Source organism: Mustela nigripes, chromosome 3 (genome assembly GCF_022355385.1).
Source record: "Mustela nigripes isolate SB6536 chromosome 3, MUSNIG.SB6536, whole genome shotgun sequence".
In the NCBI taxonomy this organism is placed as follows: domain Eukaryota; kingdom Metazoa; phylum Chordata; class Mammalia; order Carnivora; family Mustelidae; genus Mustela; species Mustela nigripes.
This window is the reverse complement of record NC_081559.1, coordinates 61,513,818-61,539,796: the sequence shown is the minus strand read 5'-3', so window position 1 is coordinate 61,539,796 and position 25,979 is coordinate 61,513,818. Positions and strand designations below refer to the sequence as shown.

The 25,979-nt window shown below is 36.8% G+C and overlaps 1 protein-coding gene across 1 annotated transcript in view; it reads right to left on the bottom strand.

Moving 5' to 3' along the window:
- The window catches only part of CSRNP3 (cysteine and serine rich nuclear protein 3), an 88,519-nt gene extending 64,852 nt beyond the window's left edge, over positions 1-23,667 (bottom strand). Inside the window, exons 1-2 of the mRNA XM_059392758.1 lie at positions 23,588-23,667; positions 7,991-8,161 (exon numbers count right to left, since the gene is read on the bottom strand). Coding sequence (XP_059248741.1) covers positions 7,991-8,138 — 148 coding nt within the window. The 5' untranslated portion in view covers positions 8,139-8,161; positions 23,588-23,667. The remainder of the gene's footprint in view (positions 1-7,990; positions 8,162-23,587) is intronic.
- Between the last annotated feature and the right edge of the window lie 2,312 nt (positions 23,668-25,979).

Sequence of the window (25,979 nt, the reverse complement as noted above, 5' to 3'; positions counted from 1 at the left end):
GATAAAACCGAGGCTCGGCAGGAGAGGATGCAGAAAACAACTGGAAGGCTCCTGCAGGAGTCCAGGAGAGAGGAAAGTCAGACGTGTTTGGGTGGCAATGCGAACGGAGGGACGTGGACAGATTTGAGACATATTTATATAACATACGACTGGGGGAGGAAGAGCAACTAAGGAAACAATAACAGAGTTTCTGATCAACTAGAATAAAGAGGTAAATCTAATGTTACCATTTATTAAGGCTAGATCTGAGGTCCTGCCTACGAATTTAAACCAAATCAAACAACAACTAAATGAACTGTATTTATATAATGTTAGTGATCTAACTTGGTAATGCCTTTTTTTTTTTTTTCCCCTGAGCTGATTCAAAGCATGGTGAAGGGGAAAGCAACTTGGATTCCCTCAAGTGTGTTATACAGCGACTGCATAAAGAGCTGCACAGCATCCAATTAAACAGTGATGTTTCTGCCTGGAAAATCTATATATAAGCAAATGGAGCCAGCAAGGTACATGTTAGGAATACGTAACTACAGCAGGGCCCTATTTAAAACATGGTTCACCATTACATGCATTTGGATATAATAACTGTTAAATCAGGATCCTGGTCTATCACAATGACACCCATCAAAATCATAAATTACAGAGTTAGCTTGTAAATTGGTATTTATTCCCACTGATGTCCATGCCCTTATAAAGTCCTACAATAAAAGCATTCTTTTTTTTTTCTTTGTATGGTTTAGTTGTACTAAAAAAAGACCACTCTTTACAAAGCTAACTGTTATTTATCAAGTACTTAACAGTAATTGAACTTGCACCAGTCTAAGTACTGAGAAGAACACAAGTCTGAGCTCTGTAAATCTCCAGAAAAGATAAAGTGGGTGCACCAGTAACCATAATGGAAAACAGAATTTAGCAGTGCTGGAGACGGGCTTCAGTGCTTTTAGACTGTGAGGTTTTACAGAAGCTGAATCATGTCTCAGGTACTTTTATAGTTCTAGCTCCTCCTATTTGTGCAGTGAATGGCAAACAGCATGTGCTTAATAAGCATCCATTCCTTCATCCATTTATGCAAATATTCTTTAAGGGCTTTCTAGAAGCTGGGAATACAAAGACCTAGTTCCTGCCTTTGATCAGCTTATACTCATTCCTTCAAAACTCATTTTGAGTGACCTGCCGAAAGGGAGAAGGACAAATATTGAAGGCAATGCCCACCTGAGAAGGACAGGTCTGCTGTGTATGAGGTAGGAGGTGGAGTGACAGTAGGAGGTGGAGTGACAGGAGTCTGACATGCTCTGTGCTGTGAGATGGGAGACGAAGCTGGCCCTGGGCACCTAGCAGGATGGCAGCGTGGCAGCCATGAGCGCTGAGTCTTAAAACACAGTTTTTGCTGTTTTCTTTAATCTTCTTTCAAGTTTTCAGGTATTTGAGTAAAAGGGGAATTTGGAGTGAAGAATACAAGAGGAAAACAGTGAACAGAGTCCTGGCTTCCAAAAAAAAAAAAAAAATCCCAGAAATAATGGGGCAAATGGTAATGGGTAGAAAGATATGTAAAAACGAGAGATGGGTGCTATATTGGGGAAAATAAGAGGATGAGGTTAAAAAAAAAAAAAAAAAGTGGTTGGGGAGAAAGGCCATGGAAAGATAAGTGGTTGTGGTCTGAGTTTGGAACACTGAAATTTGATTTTGGGGGCACAGGGCTGTTCTAGTTTGTAATCATATTCTAGGTGAGGCTGTGGACATAAGTAGATGAATGGATTGGAGGTAAAGGACAGAAATGGGATAGAAATAAAGACTTCAGAATACAGGTGGTCAAGGAAATAGAAGGCCAAGTGTTCAATGAGCCCTCACATGGCTATTGACATCGTGGTTTGCGGGGGACATACTGGGATAGAAAGAAGACACAAAACCACTGTCAAAGTGTTTGAATGTTGGCAAAATACCAGAAGATTCAGGTAAAAAGAACAGTAAAATGAGAGATTTGGTAAAGTTTTCATGGAGAAAGAAATATTTGATGTGAAACTTAAAGCAGGTAATGAACTTCCTAGAAACCAGGGAGCAGAGAAGACATTTCAGCCTGAAGGATGGTCTGAGTGAGGCCAGAAGAGGCAGTAAGAGAGGCATCACCTCCGACTCATCACACTAGATCTCTCTCAGAGGAGGTGATCTCAAAACAAGTCCATTGCATTGGAATTGGACTTTACAGTGGGTTCAAATGAGTATTTTCTAAATGGACCACTGATTCATATCTTCCTCCACTCTAAATTATATCCCCTATCCTCAACCAACTAAATACCTGATGATTCACCTGGTCCTTGTCTGGTGTTCAGATAGGGACACTGGTCTAGTGTGAGTACATCCGCAACTGGTTCTGGGCCTGACCTGACAAGGGGCATGCTAACTGTCCTTCTTCAACATAAGGGAATGCAGAAGGTCTGGAGATCTTTTAATTTTAATAATAACTTTTCTTGACTTACACTGCCTACGTTTTCTTACTTGGTCTCAGTTCTAACCTAAGATGTTATTTTGATCCCTGTTCTTAGAATCATATTATCATAAAGAAAGGAGATTTTGAGGGTCACGTGATCCCACCTCCTGCTTAATCAAAGACTTCCTTTAAAACTCTTGTGTTAGGTGTATCATACTTAGCGAATTAAGTCAAGCAGAGAAAGACAACTATCATATGATCTCCCTGATATGAGGAAGTGGAGATGCAACATGGGGGGTTAAGGGGGTAGGAGAAGAATAAATGAAACAAGATGGGATTGGGAGGGAGACAAACCATAAATGACTCTTAATCTCACAAAACAAACTGAGAGTTGCTGGGGGGAGGGGGGTTGGGAGAAGGGGGGTGGGGTTATGGACATTGGGGAGGGTATGTGCTATGGTGAGTGCTGTGAAGTGTGTAAACCTGGCGATTCACATACCTCTACCCTGGGGGATAAAAATATATGTTTATAAAAAATAAAAAATTTAAAAACAAAACAAAAAACTCTTGTGTTAGGTTTCTGCCCAAACACTCCTCCATTGTTTGAAACATCAAAGACTCAGAGGTAGCTTGCTACATTTATCTTTGGCATAGTAAATTCTCATAGTAAACCACAGTGCTAGGTAGACATGATCTGCCTCCGTATTTTTAAGTGGTATTCACTACTTGTAATCTATCATTTTGTCATGTCTGAAAGCACCTACCCAGAGCCTGGAACATAAGATACACTCTATTTGTTGGAACTGAATCTAAATCTTCAGTGCATTTTAACTGCTTGGGTAAGAAAATAGGTATGTTTTGGACTTCCAGTACAAAGTTTCATGGCAAAATCTGTTTTCTGTGTATTCTTTATCTCTAATCCCATTAAGAAATGTGCAGTCCATGGGAGGGAAATGACATTGGAGAAACAGTCTATTTGGGTGTGTATAGTATGCCCTGTATGGGGTCAGAGAGAAAAGGGAGGGACATGAGAAAGAAAAGAAAGAGGGATAGAGGGAAACACTATAATCTTAGTCCTTGGGTAAGTTAGGAATACATCTCTGAATGGTAATTTCTTTTATATAATGAATGGTAATTTCTTTTATATAATGGTTAAAATAATAGCTTCTAATCACACAACAATTCTGGGATATCAAATGAACTCAAAAATGTAGAAGTGTTTTATCAATTAGAAAATAGTATCTCTATGTGAGACATTGACTTCCTGCTTTCACGCACAGTTTAGATCTATCATCCTACCTCTTGATATTTTCACTTCCTCAATACTGTACATTTATTTGTAGAAATGCTCTGTTTCAGGAAAAATAATGTGTTCCTTTGGGGAGGATGTTTCATCACACAGCTTCTCATTACCGGTGTGAAGTGCCAAGAACCTTGGAGAGGGCAGGAAAAAAATCCTTCCTCTCTAGCTTCTTGCAGCTTTCCTTTCAACAGCGCTCCAGTACCGGCTGATTGGCTGTGGAACCACAGGGATGTGATGAAACAGAGTTCCACAGCAATACAGAATCCAGATGCTTCTCTCTCAAGGGAAGTACAAGACATGACCTTGGCTGATCACTGGTAAGCATGCGAATTGCCTAGCGAAGCTCAGAAGTCCATGAAAAAGGCATAATTCTCTTATTGATTTATATTTTGAAGCTTTTGTTATCATAATGTGATGTGCGGCAAATTGAATATCTTTAGAGAAAGCTTAGAATAGCATGGAATTTTTTACTACCATAGCTGCTGACAAGTACCAAACAATCCTATCAATGCCTCTATCTGTAATGACAACAAAATGTTATGTTACACAATATGGTAATGCCTATAAAGCACTGAGTACATGGGATATTTTTAATTTGAAAGATGAGATCATGATGGGTGAGATTTAAATAACCGCATTTTAAAAACTCTCAATGTGAAACTAAATTTGGTTTCCTAAAGCTACACAAATTTGATAGTCATCAAAAGTCCTTTTTTACTCTAAGACAGGTTTTTTTTGGAAAGGAAAGATACATATTAAAGAAACAGGATTCATCAATGATAACATTCCTAAAAGTTTATATCTGTAGATTCACATGCAGATAAGATCACTGCCGCTAAGTACATACTTTAATGGGTATTTAAAAAAAAAAAAAAAAAAAACGTTTTCTTGAAACAAGGTGGGATGGGGAGGGAAACAAACCATAAGAGATTCTTAATATAACAAAACAAACTGAGGGGGTCCAGGGGGAGGGGGGTAGGGAGAGGGTGGTTGGGTCATGGACATTGGGGAGGGTATGTGCTATGGTGAGTGCTGTGAAGAGCATAAACCTGGCGATTCACAGACCTGTACCCCTGGGGATAAAAATACATTATAGGTTTATAAAAAAATAAAAAATTTTAAAAAACATTTTCTAAAAACGTGCACATAGTAAATTTTTGGATAGGTGAAAAATCTGAAATATATTTCTAGAAACAAGAAAGCCTTTCAACTACCCCTCTCACATTAATTAACATGCTCAGGCCTTTCATAGAATAAATATTCTAGGTAGAATTTTTATCTCTTGATTCTGTGCTGTTTCCTCCCACTTTTTATCTCATGAGCATTTTACATAATTGTCATCAGGTCCTCATAACTATCATTAAAATAAATTGTACAAGTCACCATAACTTAATGGAGCATTTTCCTGCTCTGAGTCCATGTTATCTTTCTCTTCGCTACCTCTAACCCCCATTTTTTTAAAACCCCCATTCTTTGGTACTACCGTTAACCACCAACATTTTCACTTATGCAGTTTTCCCCTTGTTTTTGATGTTTCCTCCTTCAGGTAAATTATCTGGAGTACAGACAAATAGATATGAATATTATTATGGCTCTTATATTAACTCAGGGATTTCTAAATTTTACTGCCATCAGTCAAAATGTGTGTACCTACTATTTATACTGTAGGTATACAATTTATACTTTCACCAGCCCTTAGGTATCAGTAGTTTCTACTGGAGAGAGGGGTACTAATTTCACAGAGATGAAATTTCTGTAATTTCATATTAATGGAATCTCGTTAATATTATTTGAATCTGCATTGTTATTACTATTGTTAAATGCTTTCCAATGCTTGCTAATCATGTTTCCTATATAGTGTTGATTGCCTTTGGGGGTTTCTAAAAAATTTACATTTTTTTTATTAAATTAAATATAATAAATAATATATTTATTGTAAGTATTTTGCAATGTGACTTTTTTTTTTTTTACTGCAAAGCTCAGGTAATGATCCTACCAATGTCTGATAAGTAAGCAATATCCTCATAATTGGATTTTTAAAAAATTATCTATTTAATCCATCTGGAATGTATTTTGGCATATGTTGTGGATGAATATCTAAATTACTTTTTTTTCAAACTCTAACACCCCAACAATTTATTAAATACTTCCTCCCTTTACCATTGCTCCATAATGCTCTATTCTTATACATTAAACCTTATATATAACATGTTGAGATTTTTCTATACTTTCCTAGATCTAGCAGAGTATCAAAAAAGAAATTATATAATTTTATATTATGACTTGGGATCTGTAATGGCTTTTCAACATTTAGAATTTCTTTTTAAAAAATACCTTTATTCTCATTATTTTCCCAAATAGATTTTCATCATTCAATCGCCTTTTAAGAAAATGCACTTGAGGATTTTATTAACGTTATATTCATATGTGTAAATTAATGTGGAAGGCTTTGATAACTTTATTTATCTTTAAATCCAGAAACATAACTTATCTCTTTACTAATTCACCTAATTCTTTTATAATTCTCAATGAACAACATTTTAAAGATATGTCCAATATTATACAATTAAGAGGCAGCATGAGGTAATGGAAAAAACAAAGACTATGGGGTGAGGTACACACATACACATATGTACCAGCCTCCAATCATGTGTGATCTTGGGCAAGATGCTTGGTCTCTGAGCCTCAGATATTTCCTCTTAAACTGAAGGTAGTGGTATTTTCAGAATTGACACAGAGTAGGGATAATGTATATAAAGCTATTGGAGCATTTATATATCCAAGAAATGTTAGCTATGATCATAATTTTCAATATAACATGCGCTTAGTACTTAATATTTTACCAAGTTCTTTCATGTATATTATCTCACTTGTGCTGTTGATCTTCACAAAACTCCACCAGATGATCATGTTGTTGCTATTATCACTATTAATACTAAGACCAAATAGGTATACATGTATCTCCTTTTAAATAAAAAACACAAGCTCATCTCATATCATCATGACATAGGTAAATGTATTTGTAGATCTCCAACATTACACAATAACCTTGTCCCTTAAAATTTTATGGTTTTTTAATCTGCTATGATCATTTAATTGCCCTTTCAATACATTTTATATTAGTTTTGCTTGTTTATTTTTTTAAATATTTTATGTATTTATTTGACAGAGAGAGACAGCAAGAGAGGGAATACAAGTAAGGAGAGTGGGAGAGGGAGAAGCAGGCTTCCCGCTGAATAGGGAGCCCTATGTGAGGCTCAATCCCAGAACCCTGGGATCAAGACCTGAGCAGAAAGCAGATGCTTAACAACTGAGGCACCCAGGTGCCCCTAGCTTTGCCTGTTTAAAGCAATGCTTTTGATTTTAGTGTTTGGTTCATACTCAACAGTTTTATTGAGCTCCTTAATACCCTCTTAAAACTATTACAAATTCTTTCGGTTTTCCGAGTTTGTCACATTTCCGAAATAAATTCTATGTTCTAGAATCATATATTAATAAAATCAGCCACTGAATTGAAAAATGGAAAAACTAAGACTAGTTATCTACCGTGGTATCATGATATAGTAAAATCTTCCTGTTGGAAACATAAATTTAAGAAGATTTTTTAGCTATTACTAGTCAGTTTCTTTTAGCTTATAGATTATATCACTTTAAGAATTCTTTCTCATCAGTCCTGCAATCTTCACAATACCTTTCATGACAGCGAGCACTAATGCTACAGTGTGGCAGAAAAAGGAATCCAGAGGCATACATCTCTTTATTTTTTCCTTGTGGGCTTTACATATTCTCCTTAGGAATGGGATAAAAGAATGAGTGGAAAGAAGTATAAACTGCAATGCACTTGCACATCTGGGAGAGTTTTGCAGGTTTCTCATCATATCCTAGACCTTCCACTCCCAAATACATCCATTTTCTCCCCTACCAACCCAGAATACCATTTCAGCTATGGGAGGATGCATTTTTGTGCCTAGACTTGTCTTTCCCCATCTACTCTCAGTAGGGTGCTTCCTTAAAATTAATACGCTTGTTTTCACTGAGTGAGTTGATTAACACTACCAAATAATCCACTGCCAAAAGCAATCCAAATACAAGAATCTACTGCTACCTCAAAGAGACTTAATTTTAATTAATCGTGCTTTGTTTTCAGATCAATTACAAAAACAAAACTAAACTAATAATAAGGGTTTAAAAAAGGGCCCAAGATGATACAATTATTTTCACTGCAGAATCAGAAAAGTGGCTTCAGGTATGGTTTCTGTACTCACGGGGAAAATGATTAGAAGTGGACGGATTGACACTGTCCCCACTGTCAGCACTTTCACTGCTGGAAACGTCATCGTCTGATTCCCGCACAGAGGAGCAGGGTGAGGAGCCGTCAACTTCTTCAAACTTCCTCTTTAAAATTCCACTCATAGCTGCAACACTGTCACATGTACCTGTAACAGGAATGAGAGCAACGAAGCATTGAAATATTTGACCGCAAGATGTGTAGCTAAGGTCTCCAGAGTCATTTTTCTGTGCTTTTTTAAAAACATGAACTGAGCCTTTCCTTGAAAGGATCACTAAGCAGTTTTATTTTTTTTTAATATTTTCAAATTAACAAAAATTAAATTAAATATGAGCAACTGCCCATTTGGTTACCAGATTCTATCATTTTGTTAAACACACAGTTCATTTTAATGCACTATCTCTATTCTTTTTGTTGGCAAATTGAGAAAATCCACCTGAGTTCATGAAGTTGTGTAATGAAAAGAATGCCAACGTCCCCCAGAGTCCTAAATGATTCCTGCCTTATACAAAATTCATCTGGAAGAAGCACAGATAAGTAGGCAAAAACTTCAGAGTCGAGTTTTAAAATGCAAGAACCTAATTAGCTGAAAACAACAAAGCCTATGAAACCGGTTCTAAATTTTAGGTAGTTTCCATTTCAATACTGCAATAAGATGAGATGTGTTCCCAGGACGACACCACGGTTACTGAAGCCCTTGCCGCTGTGGCAGGAACTACCTGAGAGACCCTGCTGAGTGGGAATGCGGGAGGGTGGGAGTGGTTTCTCCTAAATGCTTTCTCTAGGATGAATGGGCTTTCCTCTCTCCTTGGGCTGCCCTTTTTCCACCTTCCCCATTTACCTTGATGTATGCACAGTCAGCTAAAGAGCATAAACTTTCCTTGCAGTGTAAGGATATTTCAGGGAAAAACCTATATAAAAATTAGCTTAGATATACATGTACATGGTCTTACATTGCCAAATTAGGTTAACTTCCCTGAAAGTATTACTAAGTTGATTTCACTTATCCCTTCTTCCATCTTATTTACGTTTGCTGATTTTAACTCTCATTTGAGCTCGTGCAACCTCTCCTTTTCCTGCCAGAGTGTAGCCACCAGTCCTACTGACTGAGAGGAAGCAAGACTTAAAACTATTCTAGATACCGCCCTGCAGATCACACAGCAAGCAGCCTGTCCAGGTCCCTTCAGCTGAGCCAGCTCTCCAAGATCTAGTTCTGTAGTTTCTTAAGTGGACTACTTGGATTAGCAGCATCAGCATTACCTGGGAGGGAAATTGGGAGAAATGCAAATTCTTGGGCCGCACTTCAGAACTGTTGGATCAGAAACTCCCAGGAGGCCATGCCTCAGTCTCTATGCACTCAAATCGGAGGACCATTTGTCTGATTTCTAGTCCACTCCAGCAGCTCCCTTCCTGGGTTTTTCCTTCATTGGGGGTGTCTGCATACCTGTCCTAGAGGGACATAACCCAGTACTCAAAACCTAGTCAAAACCTCTTCTTTCACCATCCCTTGTGTGATTTCTAGTACAATTCAGTACAGTACTAGATGTCTCATAAGTATTTATCATTTATTTCCATTTGCACATCTAACTTCATGTTGAGTAACTGGTATGTATATGCTTGACTGCTTTGGTGGAATCGGTGATAGAAAGGGAGGAGGACCCATTACCTGCCCTCGAGGAGCAAACATTCACATGCTGCCTCCACCCAAATGAGAGGACTCCCACATTCATCTCCTACGGTCTTGTTTTACTAATCCACGTCTTCTACACGACTTATATATTAATGATGGAGATAACTTATAGTCATAAGAAGATATTGTACTGTCCACTCCCTGAGAATAAAATCTCTATTCTGACTCTGAGTTTACCACTATTCAAATTAGCATATTATTTTCTCTATCTTAAAGAGTGTGAAATGCATAAAATGTTCATGCATATCTGAGCAGGGCAAGAGAAAAAAAGATATTTTAAGTAAAGTTCTTGAAATAAAAGTAGGACAGGATATAAATTTTAAAATGGTTCACTTCAAACAAGATGCAAAGTAATTCATGAGGGAGAGACTCCAAGACACAAAGTAATACAAGATGGAAACCCATGTTTAAAAAGTACATTTTTATAATAAGTTACTGCAGTAGGAACAGTTAAAAACAATATCCTTTAGCTGTATTTCTCCAGCCCATCTCTCCCAGCTTCCTTAGGAAAGGCAGATTTCTCAAGAACCAAGGTCATTCAATTGGACCACAGGGAACCATGTTCCAGTATGGTAAAAAGTGGGACTTGGTACTCTTCTCGGGAATGAGAGGGGAAATTTTTGGAGGGATGATAAGGAAATTGAGAAGTCTTTCTTTCTTTTTTTTTTTTTTTTGCTCTTATATTTGGGACTGGTAAGCAAGGGAGTTGAAGGCTGGATACAATTTCTGTCTACATATTTGAGACTGAAAGAGCCTGAGCTAGACACAGCGCAAAGGAAAGAAAGAAATGTCTGACCATTTAATCTGGGATTAGTATATGAGCTGGAAATTAAAAATTGAAATAATTACAAAGGGGCATAACTTTCACATACACCCATGATGCTGGTTCAGTGTTGAACCAGTCTTGTTAAGTGCAGCAAGCAAGCATAGTGGTTACTTACTTTCATTGTCTTTAAAAAATACTGTGTGAGTGTAACAAGATGTTACAACAAATTATGAGGGTCAAATGACCCATTGTTTATAGGAAGGTAACCCCCATCTAAACCCAATGGTGGGGTGGTAAATAGAACAAGTGGTTTTCTCCTACAGCATCTACACTATCTCAGTGGGGCGGAAAAGAATACGAGAATTTAGGGGGAAGGCCCTTTTAATAAAGGAGATGCATAAACCTGGTTTGCTTCTACCCTGTACTGGTTCTCTCAGAATTCGAGAATGACGATACGTGGCTAGTTAGGTACAGATGCAAGGGAGTAGAATGAATGCCTGTCTTATGGCTGCCACGGCTCCTTAAATATCCACTTATCATATTTTTGTTCCTAAAGATGAGGCATAATTAAACTTCATGGATATGAAGCCAATGAAAAAGTGGTCAACATTTCAGATTGGCTTTATATAGCATCAAAGCCCAGCGAACAGAAGATAAATCTGGACAGGCATTAATTTGTTCTAAATATGAGAAGCAGAAAGTCTAAGCCTCCATAACAGCCATTTTAACACAGCTACTGTTTTCCAATTCATGAAACATATGCTAGTCAAAAGCATCACCATTTCTCATTTGGACTAGGACAAGAGCTTCCTAAATATTCTCTCCCATCCACTACTGTTTGCTTTCGATGTGTTTTCCAGGTTGCAGGCAGAATGATAAATCTAAAATGCAAATCTGATCATGTCAGTCTATAGCTTAAAACTCTTAAGTGGCTTTGGATTGTCTTAGGATGAATCCAAAATCCTCAAAATGGCTTATAACGTCCTTAACAATTTACTTTGGCTAACCTCTTCATCATCATTTTAGCCACTGCCTTGTTGTCACTATTTTAGCTCTAATAATCTCTGTTTCTCCAACCTGCCATTTGTCTCTGGCCTCGCGGCCTTCTGATACACCATTCCTCCCAATTTCCTTTCTAATGTCTTTTCCCATAGCACTTACCATCTTCAAAATCCATGTTGTTTGTTTATATATTTCGATGTTTACTGCTTATCGTGTTCATCCCCTGCTAAGAGATGCAAGGGAAGGGTCTTTGTCTTCTTTACCAATGTACCAACAGTCTAGAACAGTGCCTTAAATATAGGTGCTTAGTAAATAGGTGCTTAACAAACGTCTGTTGATGGATAAATAAAACCCTACCATTTTTATACTTTAATTACTTTATCAGTGTCTGTTTTCTCTGCTAGACTGAAAACTTCATGAAATAAAACTCATGTTCATCTTATTCACCACTCTATGCCTCTTACTAACAAAATATCTGGCATTTTTGATTGAATGAGAATCAAAATGAAGATGAAATTGACCTCAAAACGTCATACAATTTTTTTTTTCTTTTTTGCTTGCAAGCAACCCAAAAGCAAATTCTAGCTAACTTAAGCACATAGACATCTGTTGGAAAAATACTGAACTAGTTCATGCAATCTAAGATCGAGCTGAAATCCAAAATCAAAGGAAGGCAGGAATAAGGACATCTTCCAGGATTATGACTGTAGAAATTCCTTGATCTTCCCTCTAGAATACCACAGTTACCAGGTTTAAGCCCAGCAACTTCTCTCCGTCTTGCAGTTCAAGTTTAACGTTCTAAGGAGTAAGTAACATGTTAGCCCATCTTGGGTCAGAAGTCAGCCCTTTGATCACTCAACTGCACAGCCAGAAAGCAAACAGCCACTCAAATAGGTACTACTCCCGAGAATCTCACTCAGAGACCTCAATAAGTTAAACTTCATTTCAAAGCCAATGTTTCCTCCTTGTCTAACTCTGATTTATCTTATTTTTTTCATTTATTAATATAGTCTGTGAATTCACCACTTGGACAGCTTCCCCTCTCCCTGCCCCCTCATGTCCTTTCTATTGCCAAGTTTAATTAATAACCACTTTGTTATAAAACTCTAATAAGCATCCTGTGGTCTTGGGATATCCACTATTCTTGACTAACATATACCACTGCTCTCAAATTTTTATTAGATGTAACCATTGCTCAGAAGCCTCTGAGCACGTTTAATGAAAAAGTAGTAAAGAAATATAAATGTTTTCAAACTTCTCCACAAAAAAAAAAAAAAAAAAGTATGCCAAGGAGCTACACTTAGATGTTCTATGGCTATAAGTGCAATTCTTTTGTTTAATGTATTTCTGGAAAAAATATCAGAAGCCAGAAAGATACAGACTGAAGTAAGTGGGAGAGCTTCGTTAAGAATGCCAAATCAAGAAGCTGGATAAAAATGTACATTTTAATGCATTTGGAAAAATGACTGAAGCTAACTTTGAGTATTTGTTGGAATCTGGTTCATATCACTCTCTTCTGACAGCATAAAAATTTCATAGCTTTCATAGGTGGCTCATTGAGTTCTTACTATCCCACTTATATTCATCTAATGTTTAATCCTGTTTTCTCCTTTCATTCTGTCCTGATTTCATAATACTTTGCTATGTATCGTAAGGAAATGACCACAGACAATATGCCTTAAGAATATGATTGGTCCCCAAAATCTGAGGAGTGGGTGATCTGATTTGCAGAACCACTTCAGGCTTGCCAAGGTTAGCAAATAAAAATCTAGGACACCCAGTTACATTTGACTTTTAGATTAAAAAAAATAAATCACCTTCAAGATCTATTTATACTAATTATGTTGTTTATCTGTGTTTATTGTTACTCTTAGCTCTTGAGGAGAAAGACGAATGACGATAAAATGAACAAAAAAACATCTAAATAAATGCTCCCCTCACCACCACCACCTGGAGTGGTCATACATGAGTATTTCTGCCTTTTACCCATCAGAGGGAACTCAATAAGACTTGAGAGGTCATTACGGTGAATCATGAGTTTATCAAACAACTAAAAAAAGGTGAGGAGGTTGGTAGTGGTGAGCAGGTTAAGGGCAGGCCTGGCCTATCACTGGCTCAGGAAGAAATGAATTTAAAAGGAAGTAATTCTGGCAAGACAAGAATTTTCTTCTACGAGAATGAGGAGGTTTATTTTAGTGAGATGCTGTCTCTTCTCTCGCCTGGTGGGAAGAAAAAAAAAAAATAAGAGTGGTAAGCTGTGAGCTCCCAGTTCATCTGACCCAATAGGTCCTTATTTTGTGGAGGCCTCTGAAACCAGAAGCCTCACATGGCACTCTTAGGAGAAAAGGGATACACATGGAACCCCTCTGTTCACTTCTTCCTGGGGGTCTGGGCTTATCCTTCACATTGCTTCCTTGCTCATTTTGTAGTTAGCCCAAGTGTGGCTCTTTTTAAACTGCGAGTGTCATTCACAAGGACACTTGGTGTTTTGGCATACATCAAGGGGCCTGTTACCTTGCATTACAACACGACAGGAAGGACATCTCTTTGTGATTTATCAAAAAACAAAATAATTTACTTTATGATCTCATCGAGTTCTTCCAACAAGCTTCAGAAGCTATGAAACTATGACAAAATTCTACTCCAATGACTTCGATAGGGGGAGGCGGTTGGCTTCAATCAGCGATAGGCCTGGGGCCCAGGGTGAGGATGAAGTTGCATAGAAAAAGAAGCTTCCTTTACTTTCTCTGAGAATAGAAAGCAGTTTTGATGTTTCTTCTGGTTGCTTCACCAAATTAATGATGAGCTGAGGAGCACTGCAAACAGGTTGACAAAAATACTGGTGTGTGGCTCATCTGTGATAGCAGGTGGGAAAAACCTAGCTGGCAAAAGCAAGATTATTCACAATGTCACACTTCATCAGCCAGATTGTTACTGGGCCAGTTAGAAGATGAAGAGGACAGTTGCTCAATTAATGGTGAATAGGTTTTATTCCAATATTTAAGAAAGCAGAGCTTAGCTAAGAAAAATCATATTGTGTTATTTTGAATTCTCCGGTGGGATATCTTTAGTTATCTAGATGTGTCCCTAACTATTGGGACACAGTTTTAATCAAGTTAGTTTGCATCAAATCCTTTTCATCCCCCCCCCCCCTTTAAAAAAAAAAAAAAAAAAACATGACTTTGAGTACTCTGTAATCTGTGATGTTTCACACTATAGCCCTGACACTGTTGTGTTAATCGAATACTGAATATGGACTTAAGTCCCTGCTGAATAAGAAAATCATCATTTTAAAAAGCTGGCATCAGATGTTGTGCCTGCATTTCTCTTATTTAAAAAGAAAGAAAGAGAGAGGCTATCTTCTTCCACAAACTAGGACCATTTTTGCTTTAACCCATTTGGCAAGAAATGAACGTATCTGCGGCCAAGAGGATAGGGATTTGGCAATGATTTCACAAGGTAAAATCCTGCAAGGTGTTTCCATGGGGCACCACCAATGTGAAAAATGCTGCTGGTGGTTTGCCAATGTGGGAAGCGCAAGTTGGCCAAATACACCTCTCTTGCCCAGGTGCCTGCGTAAGCCAAGAACCCTGGGGTCACTCCTGTCTAATGAATATTTTTGTTGGAGAAATGATTGCAGGGTTCCCCAATTATGTATGAATTCCTTGAGCCAGAGTTGCCTGTGACCTTGAGTTAAAGGTCTGAGTTATTTTATGTGCTTTGGATCTCCAAATGTTTGCAGCTTGCTGATTTGCAGCTTGAGAATTTGATGAAAGAAATCAAAGCTTTCCCCAGGAAAAAAAGTGCACATAAGCCACAAATGTATGCCATCTATCCATGGACTCTGGTTAAGGACCTCAACTCTGGTGATTTATACCATTTCTCCAGCTTTGGTGGGTATCCAGAACTCGGAGAAATGATTCATTGTGAACACATTAGTTCAAAGCATCAAAAAAGTTTGAGAATCTGTTGCCTCCTGTTCCTTTTACCACGAGGGTCATCCACTGCCAAGGGCAGGGGTCCTTCCAGTTCTCTCAGGTCTTTCTGCCATCTGTACTGGGGGGGCCCACTGAATTTCAAGGGGACATTCCATATTACTTTTAGGGGCTCCTTTCTTCACTGTTCTCTTGGCTGCTACCTACTACTCTAATACAACTACCTGAAACCAAACTGACCTCCTCTGGAAATTTGCAGCTTGGTGAATGGTTCTGGGTTGCAGGACGACATCCCCCAAACAGTGTCTGTCTTTCCTAAAAGGTAACTAGATTGCCTGGTTCCATTTATAATACCAGTCAGAGCTTTTAGTGAACACCTACTATGGGCTAGACCCTTTGCACCAATTCTCTCTATGCAATTGTTTTCCCAATTCTGCAAGGTAATTTGAAAAAAGGAAACTGAGATTTCAGAAATCTAGATCATTTTCCCAAGAGGTCTGATCCAAACTTCTCTGAAAAGTATTTCATGGCCACCACCGCATTGTAGGTTAAGTGACCTCTCTGTATTCACAGCACGTGGTACATTTCAAACTGTATCATAATTGCTGGTTGACTTGCCATATTCTAACACTTCACTGTAAGGTTCCTCCTGGACTGAATATGTACTCTAGTGCTTGCTCGGTAAATGAATGGTCATCAAATTGGAGTCTAATCCTGGATCAGCTACTAACAAGTGGCCTAATTTTAAGTAAGAGGATTATCTCCTTGGGTCTCAATTTCCACTTCAGTCAAAATAAGGGGGCAGACATAACTGGTAAGAACAGGCTTTGATGCATTACCCACTACCTGGCAGTTAAATGATAAGAACCATGGCCTCCATCAAAGATGGGTGCCTCTTAATTGTTCATACCCTCTTCCCTCACTGTATGCAAAAGCCAAAGGCTAAATTGACTTAGGCTTTGCTGATAAAGGCCTTGCTGATGAATGGTCCTCCACCATTACTAAGGGTAAAAGTGTTCTTTATGACTCTATTTGGCTGGCGGGGAGAGAGCCCAAGAAGTTTTCCACTTTACCTGCCATTAAGATTAGTACCAGTATAAGAAAGATGGAAATTGGTTTTTATGCCTCTTAACCCTAAACATTGATCACTAGTTGGTATTTGGCAAGATGGCATACTAGAATACAGGTGAATTAGAAGCCCATGTCTGTCCCTAAAGTCAATTTCCAGGTTAACTCTTTTACTTAGCAAGAGCAGAAAAAACTAACCAAGAACATGATAAGGCTTTTAAAACTGTTGAGAATTGATCAAGTGTCCATTGTAAGCCTATTTTTCCTACTCTAAGAAAAGTGTCAATGAAAAATTTATTTTATGTTCTTGCTATTAAGACTAGAGAACAGTACTTAGCCTAATTCCTTGGGCAAATAGCAAGACTTACTGCATTAAGGGGGGAAAAAAGACTTCACAGAGTAGAAGAATTTAGAATTATAATGGCGACACTGAAAGACAACATTTTTTTTTTCCTCCTTAGCACTTAAGAAGTTTCTTGTCAGGCTTTTAGAAAGCTTCTGATTAAATAATAAAGTAGACTAGCCAGTGTAGATCAAAGGGTATTTAAGGGATATGATATCCTTTTCCTTCACAACAAGCATCAGAATAGTCCAAAGGGAAAGGAACCTTGAAAACATTTTCCTCATAAAGTACTCTGAAGAGGACATCAGGGTAATATATGGCCGCACTTTAAGACCATACCCATCCAAACACTGTGATCCTGCCAAGGTTAATGTGTAAAAAACAAAGGAGATTTTAAAAACTGGAATAAGTAGGAAAAAGTACTTTAGACATTCTTTAAAAATGAATCACCACCTTAGACAAGATCTAGATTTTTACTACCTAAGGCACAGAACAAGTTATTTAACTTTTAGCTAACATTACATTGTGGAGCAGTTAGTAAAAATAATATAGAGTGTAAGATTAAATACCTGGGTTTTCAGGTCTCAATGGAAGGTTCGACTGGCACAGATTAAAATTGGTTCAGAATAGAAGTCATATCAAACTCATACAATCTCCTGGAAACTCATTATTTAAAGAAGTTCTACCATTCAAACAAGTTTACAAAAGCAAGACCCATGATCCTCCTCCCCATCAATTCATCCAACATTTGTTACCCATGTATGTTTATCAAAAAGCCCCTCTAAGGACATTACTAAATTTCTTCAGAAAAACTTTGTGACTATATCAATTGATAGAATATTTCTAAACATCCTTCTGGTCTTGAGGAACTTTAAAACAGCAAACCTGTGACTGTTTCATGATTCAGAGAAATTAGCCCGTTTAACTCATTAGCTAGGATCAGCAAACCTTTCTTGGACATCTACTATGTGCCAGGAGCTCTCTATAATTGAGAAGTTCATAGTCTATGGATGAGACAGGAAATCTGGATGGAGCAGACAGATGAATGACTAACACCTTAGTTATAGTCAACATGGAAATGGAGAAAAAAGTAGAGCAAAGACACGTAGATGAAGATTTTTAAAGCAATAAAGGATATAAAACGAGAGCTTATGGAAGTACATATTGCCATAACATATGTGAGGATTTTTGTGGAGACTATGCTTCCAGTTGGCAAGATTCAAGGTATCTACGAAGCCACGTATAGTTTGAACTTTGATCACTGTGGTACTGTCTTCTCTACTTGCTGCATCCGAATACAAGATGGTACCAGGGAGGTATGGCCGCCAATAAATTGCTCATGAGTTCCTATTTTTGGAAAACAGGTCTCTTCCTCATCTGCTGAAATCTATGATGTTTCATTAAGAGTCTCTGTAACTATAGGCTTAAGCAGAACTTGACTTATAGGCATCAGGGAATCAACTCCTTTGGGTTGAAAAATGGTAGTATTAGCTATCATTTACAAGGTTCTTATTATGTGCCAGGCATGCATCGTGCCATTTCATTTTCATAGAAACCATCGAGATAATGTACTCCACTGTGCAGATGAAGACAAGGCTTACAAGATTTCAATATCATGCCCACGGCCACATGGATTCTGAGTGGCAGACCATGTCTTAGAAGTGACACAGGGTTGGAATTTAAGCCTTAGCCCTTAACCACTCTCCTACTCAGCTTCTTCACACTCTTCATCATAGTTTGAACTCACATACCCAAGAAACTACATAGTAAAGGCATTTATCAAGAAAACAATATGATATTTTTCCTGCTTGTTTGGTTGTTCATGAATTGCCCTAAATTTATAAGGCACTTCTGTATTAAACAAAATTACCCAGATTTGTTGAGGTTTGTTTAAAATGCTAATGGGCAAAAGAAGACCAGAATAGGAAGCATTTTTCCCCTAGTACTTTGGACTCGCTTTCATTCTTACAGAGTATCTTTTGACACTAAGTTCATGCAACCAACATTCCTTCACATCTTCAAAGCACTTCAGAGTGTATGAGACCACCTATGGACCTAATGGAAATGGGAAGAATGACAGGAACTCCAAAGTGTCTGAGAACAGTTAACATTAAACAAAACAAAACAAAACAAAAACAACTTGCCTCACATATACCAAAAGATGTACCATATAAAAATACAAAGCTTCTTGTCATCAACAGCTGTGATCACTTTAGAATGATCCAATACATTGTGTGCTAAAGCGACACCATCAATCAAGAAGCCAGTTTCTGGCAGAGCGCTATTTGTAGTTACCTTTGCTTTCTCTGGGAGACTGAAGAGGATATGTAAACACTAACACCTCCTGAATACACTTTAACTTCCATTTAGCTATAGCTTTACTCAGCATGACTACAGATAAAGATGGCAGTAAACAATTATTGGAGCTTAATGAACATTTAAAAAAAATAAGTACCAAGGCCCCCCCTCTACTTGTGGGTTTTGAAATCATTGCTTATTTCCAGGGATACCATTTAATTTAATTGTATGATTCTTCTGCACTCAGTTTATTTCCCTTCTCAAATTGCAGCCTCATGTTGTTCTTTGTTATTTGTCAGAACCTGGTGAGTTGTTTTGAATAGAACAGTCCCCCCCCCCCCCCCCCCGTAGGATGATGTTACTGCATAAGAACGCTGCAGTGGTTTTTATAGAAAACTTGAGAACTAGAACCCTGGCCTGCTAGCGTGGCATTAGCTACTTTGTATATCTTAACACATACATTGTATTAGTGAATATTCAAAGAAATGAAGATTGATGGCTCAGCTGTCTTACTTTTTCTGTATGTGATTAGAGAAAATGCACGTTCACACACACGACATACAGTTCTGCATCAATATGTGGGTTCATAAACTTGCATGGAGATAAAAGATTGTTCAAGCAATATCTCTTCCTAACTAGCATGGTGGTAGGAGGTAGTAAATTTCAGAGCCCCAGGATTTGAGAATGAAATAGACCACAGCCTCTAAAGTTGGTAAGAATAGATATGTGGCACCAATGTTTTGTCAAATGCCAGAAAAAAAATTGGTCCGTGTGTTTTCTTTGGTATACCTGTTAGAGATTCCTCATTTCCCTCTTAGGCAACGCAGTTTCAAGTTCCTGTGGATGATATAATACGCCAGATTCTCACTGCAGTAATAAGAACTGGAGTTCAAACATGGTTTTCAATATCCTGAACATAAGAAAAACTAAGATAAATTTTATTTTTTATGTCCCTGTGCTTATAATACTGTGTATACACATGGACCAGAAGTTCGGTACAAAGGAAAAGTAAGGAGAGATGTTTATCTCCTTCCCTTTGCCCTCCAAAGCCTAAAAGATTTAGAATTTAATGTAAGACAGAGTGTATAAACTTGATTTTTAAATTGTTCTCAGATAAAGAGCAATGATTAACTGTATTAAAAAATAAAAAGTAGTAACATGAGAAAAGAGTAAAATTATAAAAAGCATATAAAATATATAAAAAGCATATACAATTGTATACCAAAAACATATAATAGCAACACCATTTGGTGTTAGGGAACAGTTGGGAAGCAGTTTTATCTTTTCCAGTAAGTCCAATGTAATGGTGGAAATAATGATCCTTACACTGTGAAGAAAAGCCTAAACTGATTTCTACTTGCTCAACAAAGCAGAATGATACGTTCTATACTTTGTGTCCCTGAAAGCAAGTAATATTTTAAAAAACTGGCCATTAAGGCTATAAACTTCACCTATTTGGAAAATTGGTTTATTTAGTGCAGATTATTTCCCAACTGTTCTAGACAAAGTATTACTATAGCATTGTCATGTGTTTAATAATATGGAATAAAAGTAAGTCTTTAAGATCACTTTATAATCTTATTATACTTTTCTATAAAATGAATATAATTCTATTTCAATTCCAGAATAGGTAACTAAAAAATGCAATCATTTATTTTGCTTGTTTCCTAAGAAATGTCAGGTTAAAAGAAATAAATGTGGTTGTTTTGAATACTCAATTATTTTGGACATTTTCCTTTTATATATTATAAGTCATTTTGCTCTTATTTCTATTTTATAGAAACCAGAATTTCAGGAAAGGGACATATACAGAGATAATACAACCTAAAACTTACACATGTGATTTTAAGATGACAACAGTTATTTGTGGATTTTAGACTACGTTCCATACTGCTAGACTGAGTAAAACATATTTGCCCTAAAATCTTTTCCAAGCTCACAATATGGTCTCTAGTTTTGAGTGATGACAAAGACAGACTGGTAATCAGAAAGCAGGAAATTAATTTTTGAAAAATCATTAAAGATTTCTTTGGAATCTGATATAACACCATTTCTTCAAGTCCACTAACTGTGTATCCTTCAATGATTTGTTCTATTTTACTCTATTTACTCTTCTACTTTACAATTTTGATTTGAACTGCATTGACACAAAGCACATTTTCCTACATATGTTTAAATATCCAGTCCATGAACCTACTATGTCCGTGCTGCTGAGATTTGTATGGAAGTAGTACGCTCAAGCTAATGCAAAAAAGACTTCAAAGTTTTGACTGAATTTGCATAGAGACATAAATTATCCAGGATATTCAAAGCCATAAATTTGCTGCAGGACATACATAGCTCTCTTGTGGCTTACGGAAGCACAATTCTCTTTATTTCACACTTGTCTGTTACCAGGCTTTCTCCAAGAACCTTTACAGGGTTTCTTCTTTGGCCCATACTGTTTTTATTTCTATATTCAGAATGTGCTACCTGATACTGGTTGCACTTAAAAGTTAACAGTATTGGACTGCCTCAATGAATTTATGCTGGGCCCTTCCCTTCTCACTGTGCTCTGCCTAGAACACACACAGAGGTTAGTAGACAAACTGTGGGCATGACCTGAGGTAAAAGTAAAATGAAAATTTTTGTGTTTCAGAATTGTTTGATTAAATATGGTTAACCATAAGAAAGATTTTATTTGGCTATGTATGTATATAACATATATGTATTATAACATACACTATAGATATAATATATAATAGATAACATATACAAAATGCATCTACACATATTTATTTCAGGATATATAACATATATATATATATATATATATACACATATATATATATACACACACACACATATTTATATATATGTAAAACAAAGGTCTACAAATATGTTGTTTGGGCCAGAGGACAGCATATTCCATTCAACATAAGAAGGAAATTCTTTCAAATCTACCCTTTTAGTTGCAGTCATTACTGAAAGTTTCAAAAGAGAAAGAGTTTAGAAGAAAATAGCAGTTTTTGCATTTATAAAAAACACACAAAATATGAATTCCTTTTCCCAAATTAACCTCAGAATTCAGGATAAATGTCATAATGTCCCCACAAAGTGATAAAGGCTAAGAATCAGGCCCTAAGTGACTACCACAAAGGCATTTCACAAATATTTGAAATAATTGTCCTTCACTGTTTAAAACAGCTATCCTCCTGTTTTGGTCTACCCTCTACCCACCCCACCCCCCATTTTTAAATAAAAGATATTGTTGCCAAACTACTAAGCCTTAATCATTATAATAAAATTAACGCCCTCTTTTCAGTGCAAAGAAAGTAATTAAGTTTATCTAAATATGTATTAGCTCTTTGTATGTAAGCTTCATAGAATTCATTTTAAAATCTTATGCAAATAAAAAAGCATAAAGCAGTAATTTCATGACTAAACATTATTTTGTCTCTTCATCTTTCCAACATAAATTTTCATACACATACAACCTGTAATATAGACAGATGCACGCTTGATGCAAATTAGGTAACATTTTTTCCCCCATCAACATTTTAACTGCTGAGTTGATACATTTAAAATTTTTAATGACATGGATAAACGTCTGATCATGCTGCTTTAATTAAGTTTATTTAAAAATATGTTTTGGAAATAAAAAAACATTATGAACAATAAAGTGAGTACACATTTGTTTGGTACAGGTCAGACTTTACTATGATGTAATCACACATTTTACCAAAGTGTGATATTTAGTGCATGGAAAAAGAGGACTTTTGTCCTGCCTGTGACATTTTTGAGAATCACTTTACAATCCAGACTTAACTGAAAGGAAAAGTCATAGAAAGTTGAACATGTTGAGTTCAAAATAGCATTGTCTAAAAAGTCCCAAAGAAAATTAGTTACAACTAGAAAAATTACAGAAACATTTAAAAAATATAACCCCCAAATAAGCAATAAATGTAGAATGAACACCATCAAAACCGAAACTCTCTCTTAAAAGGAAATGAAAATACAACTTATTAAAACTGTCCTTATGATGTCTTGTGGGATGGAACAAAAGAATTACATTATTTAATTGAGGATACCTCACAAGAATCTTAGGCTATGAACCCAGGTCTAATTGAAAATACATTTTTTTAAAATGGGAAAATTCCGTAAAAGTTGTAAGTCTTCATATTTATTTATCTAGATGTCTCAACCCAGACATCTCTCTGCCATCAAAAACTTTCCAAAAAATAAAATTATTTAGAAGCCCCAATTCAATGTTTTCCTCACATGAAATTATCCCATTAGAACAAAACACCCATGTTTCCAATTGAAAAAAAAAAAAAACAACACACAACATTAAGACGATTTAATAAACTACTTAAGGGAAGCTGAATACCGAGAACGCCTTGCCAATTTCCACAATGAATTAAAATAGCCAGTCCTCATCAGTGTCTTTTATAGAAATAAAATTAGGCGCATCATGAAATCTGTCACCGTACCTGCGTGCACTTTAAACGACTACGGCACACGCTGTAAAATCTTCCCTCTGAGAAATAAAGCACACTTCATTTAACTGCTGCAAAACACTGCTGCAGAGAAGCCCCGTGCATTTTTTTCGGCCAACTGATCCAGCCTTCCACCAGCCCTGTGACCTTTGAACTCCCTTCTGCACCCCCCCCACTCCCCCACCCTCGCTTCTGCAGTCAAAGCCTCAGAGCTGGTCTCATTTGCATAAGGCTCAGGCAGCCCTCCAGCAGCTGAAACGGAATGCTGGGTAAGGAAGTGTGGAACCGCAGTTGTGCCTAATACCTGAATCACCAGAGGGATGGAACAGGCGATGGGGAGTGGGCACGGACTTCCTGGGCTGCCAGCATCACAGACCCCAGATCTATTAATGGATAAGTGTTTTTAACTCTTTGTTTTAGAGTCCTGCTTTTCCCCGCTCCCCACCAAAAGAAGCTGTCAGCAGCAACTATGGTAACCAAGGAAACCCAAATAGTCAAATACTTCATTTAAATACATGTGGAAAACCAATTTAAAAATTTCATTAACTTCTCTTGTTTTTGAAACATAGCTATTTTCTTTCCCATTGGCATACATATAGCCGGCATAATTAGGGGTATGGGGTATTTTGTCTTGTGGAGGTGGTGGTGGTTTAAACAGCATTTTACAAGCATAAATATCTTTTAGTTACTGTACACATACACGAAGTCACTATAGTAAATCTATAAAATGTTAAATGTGCCCTAGTGTCTTAAAGGCGATCATCCTAAATGGGGTCCGAGAAATTAATTGTTAAGAATTAAGCTCCCAAGATGCCTTTCAAACAATACAGCAGTAAAAATGTAGAGCAAAGTTAAACTAGGTATTGAAATTTAAAGATTCATGTAGCAGTAATGCTTGTCTGTCTTTGGCAAGGATGTTCAGTGTTGTGCTATTATTTGCTAGAGTTATTTCTTCCCTTGTCTTCCTACACACAGCAATCTCGCTATTTCAAACATAAACTTCTCTACTGCTCATAAACCCAAGAAGTGGTTATTTTCTAGATACAGAAGGTCATGTGTGTGCATATATTTTATAAATATACATGAAGGCACACATTCTTTTCTAAATGGTGAGTCAATGGAAATATGCATCATCACAAAATTAACCCATTCTTTTTTGAAAATTAAGCTAATTTGTTTTTCTCCATTAGTGAGTGAATGATATGTATAAAATAAAAGGTTTTATGAAGTATTTTCCACTTATCAAAAGATACATAAAATGAAAAATAACAGGCACACAACCAACTAACATAGATTTATATTACTGTAGTTAAATATAAAATGCATTGTTCTAACAGTAGCATTATTAACGTTTTAAAATTCTCTTATTTAAAAATTTTTCATTTAAATAACTAAACATGCCAAACCTTCCTCTTGCAGTGTACAGAAAGGCATCAATAAAAATCTGAATGATACATCATCAATTTATAAGACATGTGAACTATTATAATACAGGATTTTTTAACACTGGAAAAATAAATGTGAAGCTTTTATTTGAGCAATTTATTAGTAGCATTCTGATTTATATTATTTCTGCATATATAGAAGATTAGAAATCATCAGATGCATTTTTTTCTTACCCATCAATTTTTAAATAGGATAAATAACTTTTCGGTTTACTACAATCATATAAACATTTCTCTAACACATCTGACTACAGCAACAATTTAATCACATTGGGTCAATTCATGTGTATCCTTCATATTACACACTGCAAATACCTTGCAAAGTTTTTGTTTAAGGGAAAACACACACTAGCCCATCCTAATTTAAATCCAATCCAACACAAGGAAGTGTTGGAGTCATTTATAAAATCACTGACCTGTTCAAATAGCTGTAGTCTTAGTCCTTGCACTCTTTATTCATTAGAATCCAAAATAAATTGATTATCATTTTATAATATGTGTCAGCATCACCGAAGGCACTGTTCTTCCTGGTTCAGCGGAATCTTCTTAAATTTGCCAGCCCTGTGTTTTATTGCTGGTACCGTATGCTTTATTGTTCAGCGACAAGAGCCTCACTCTGCACAAAGACTCATTACCTACTGCTCGCTGCACGGCATCAGCCTCACTGAGGCTGCCTATATGTGATCACATGGGAGTTTTGTCTGAGAAAGCCAGGCATGCCACTGACTTCACTGTGTCTATGGATATTTTTATCAGCTGAGGTCTGCTAGGAGGAAGGAATAACAGATTATGAAGCTGCTCTAAGTCATTAATGCAGCCCGACTTATGGAAATCCTTTCACAAGATTTTTTTTATTATTATTATTATGGAAAATGTTTGAGCAGGCATTCAAAAGAAGTTAACTAGATTTTATTTGAATAAGAGGCTGAATAATAATTTAA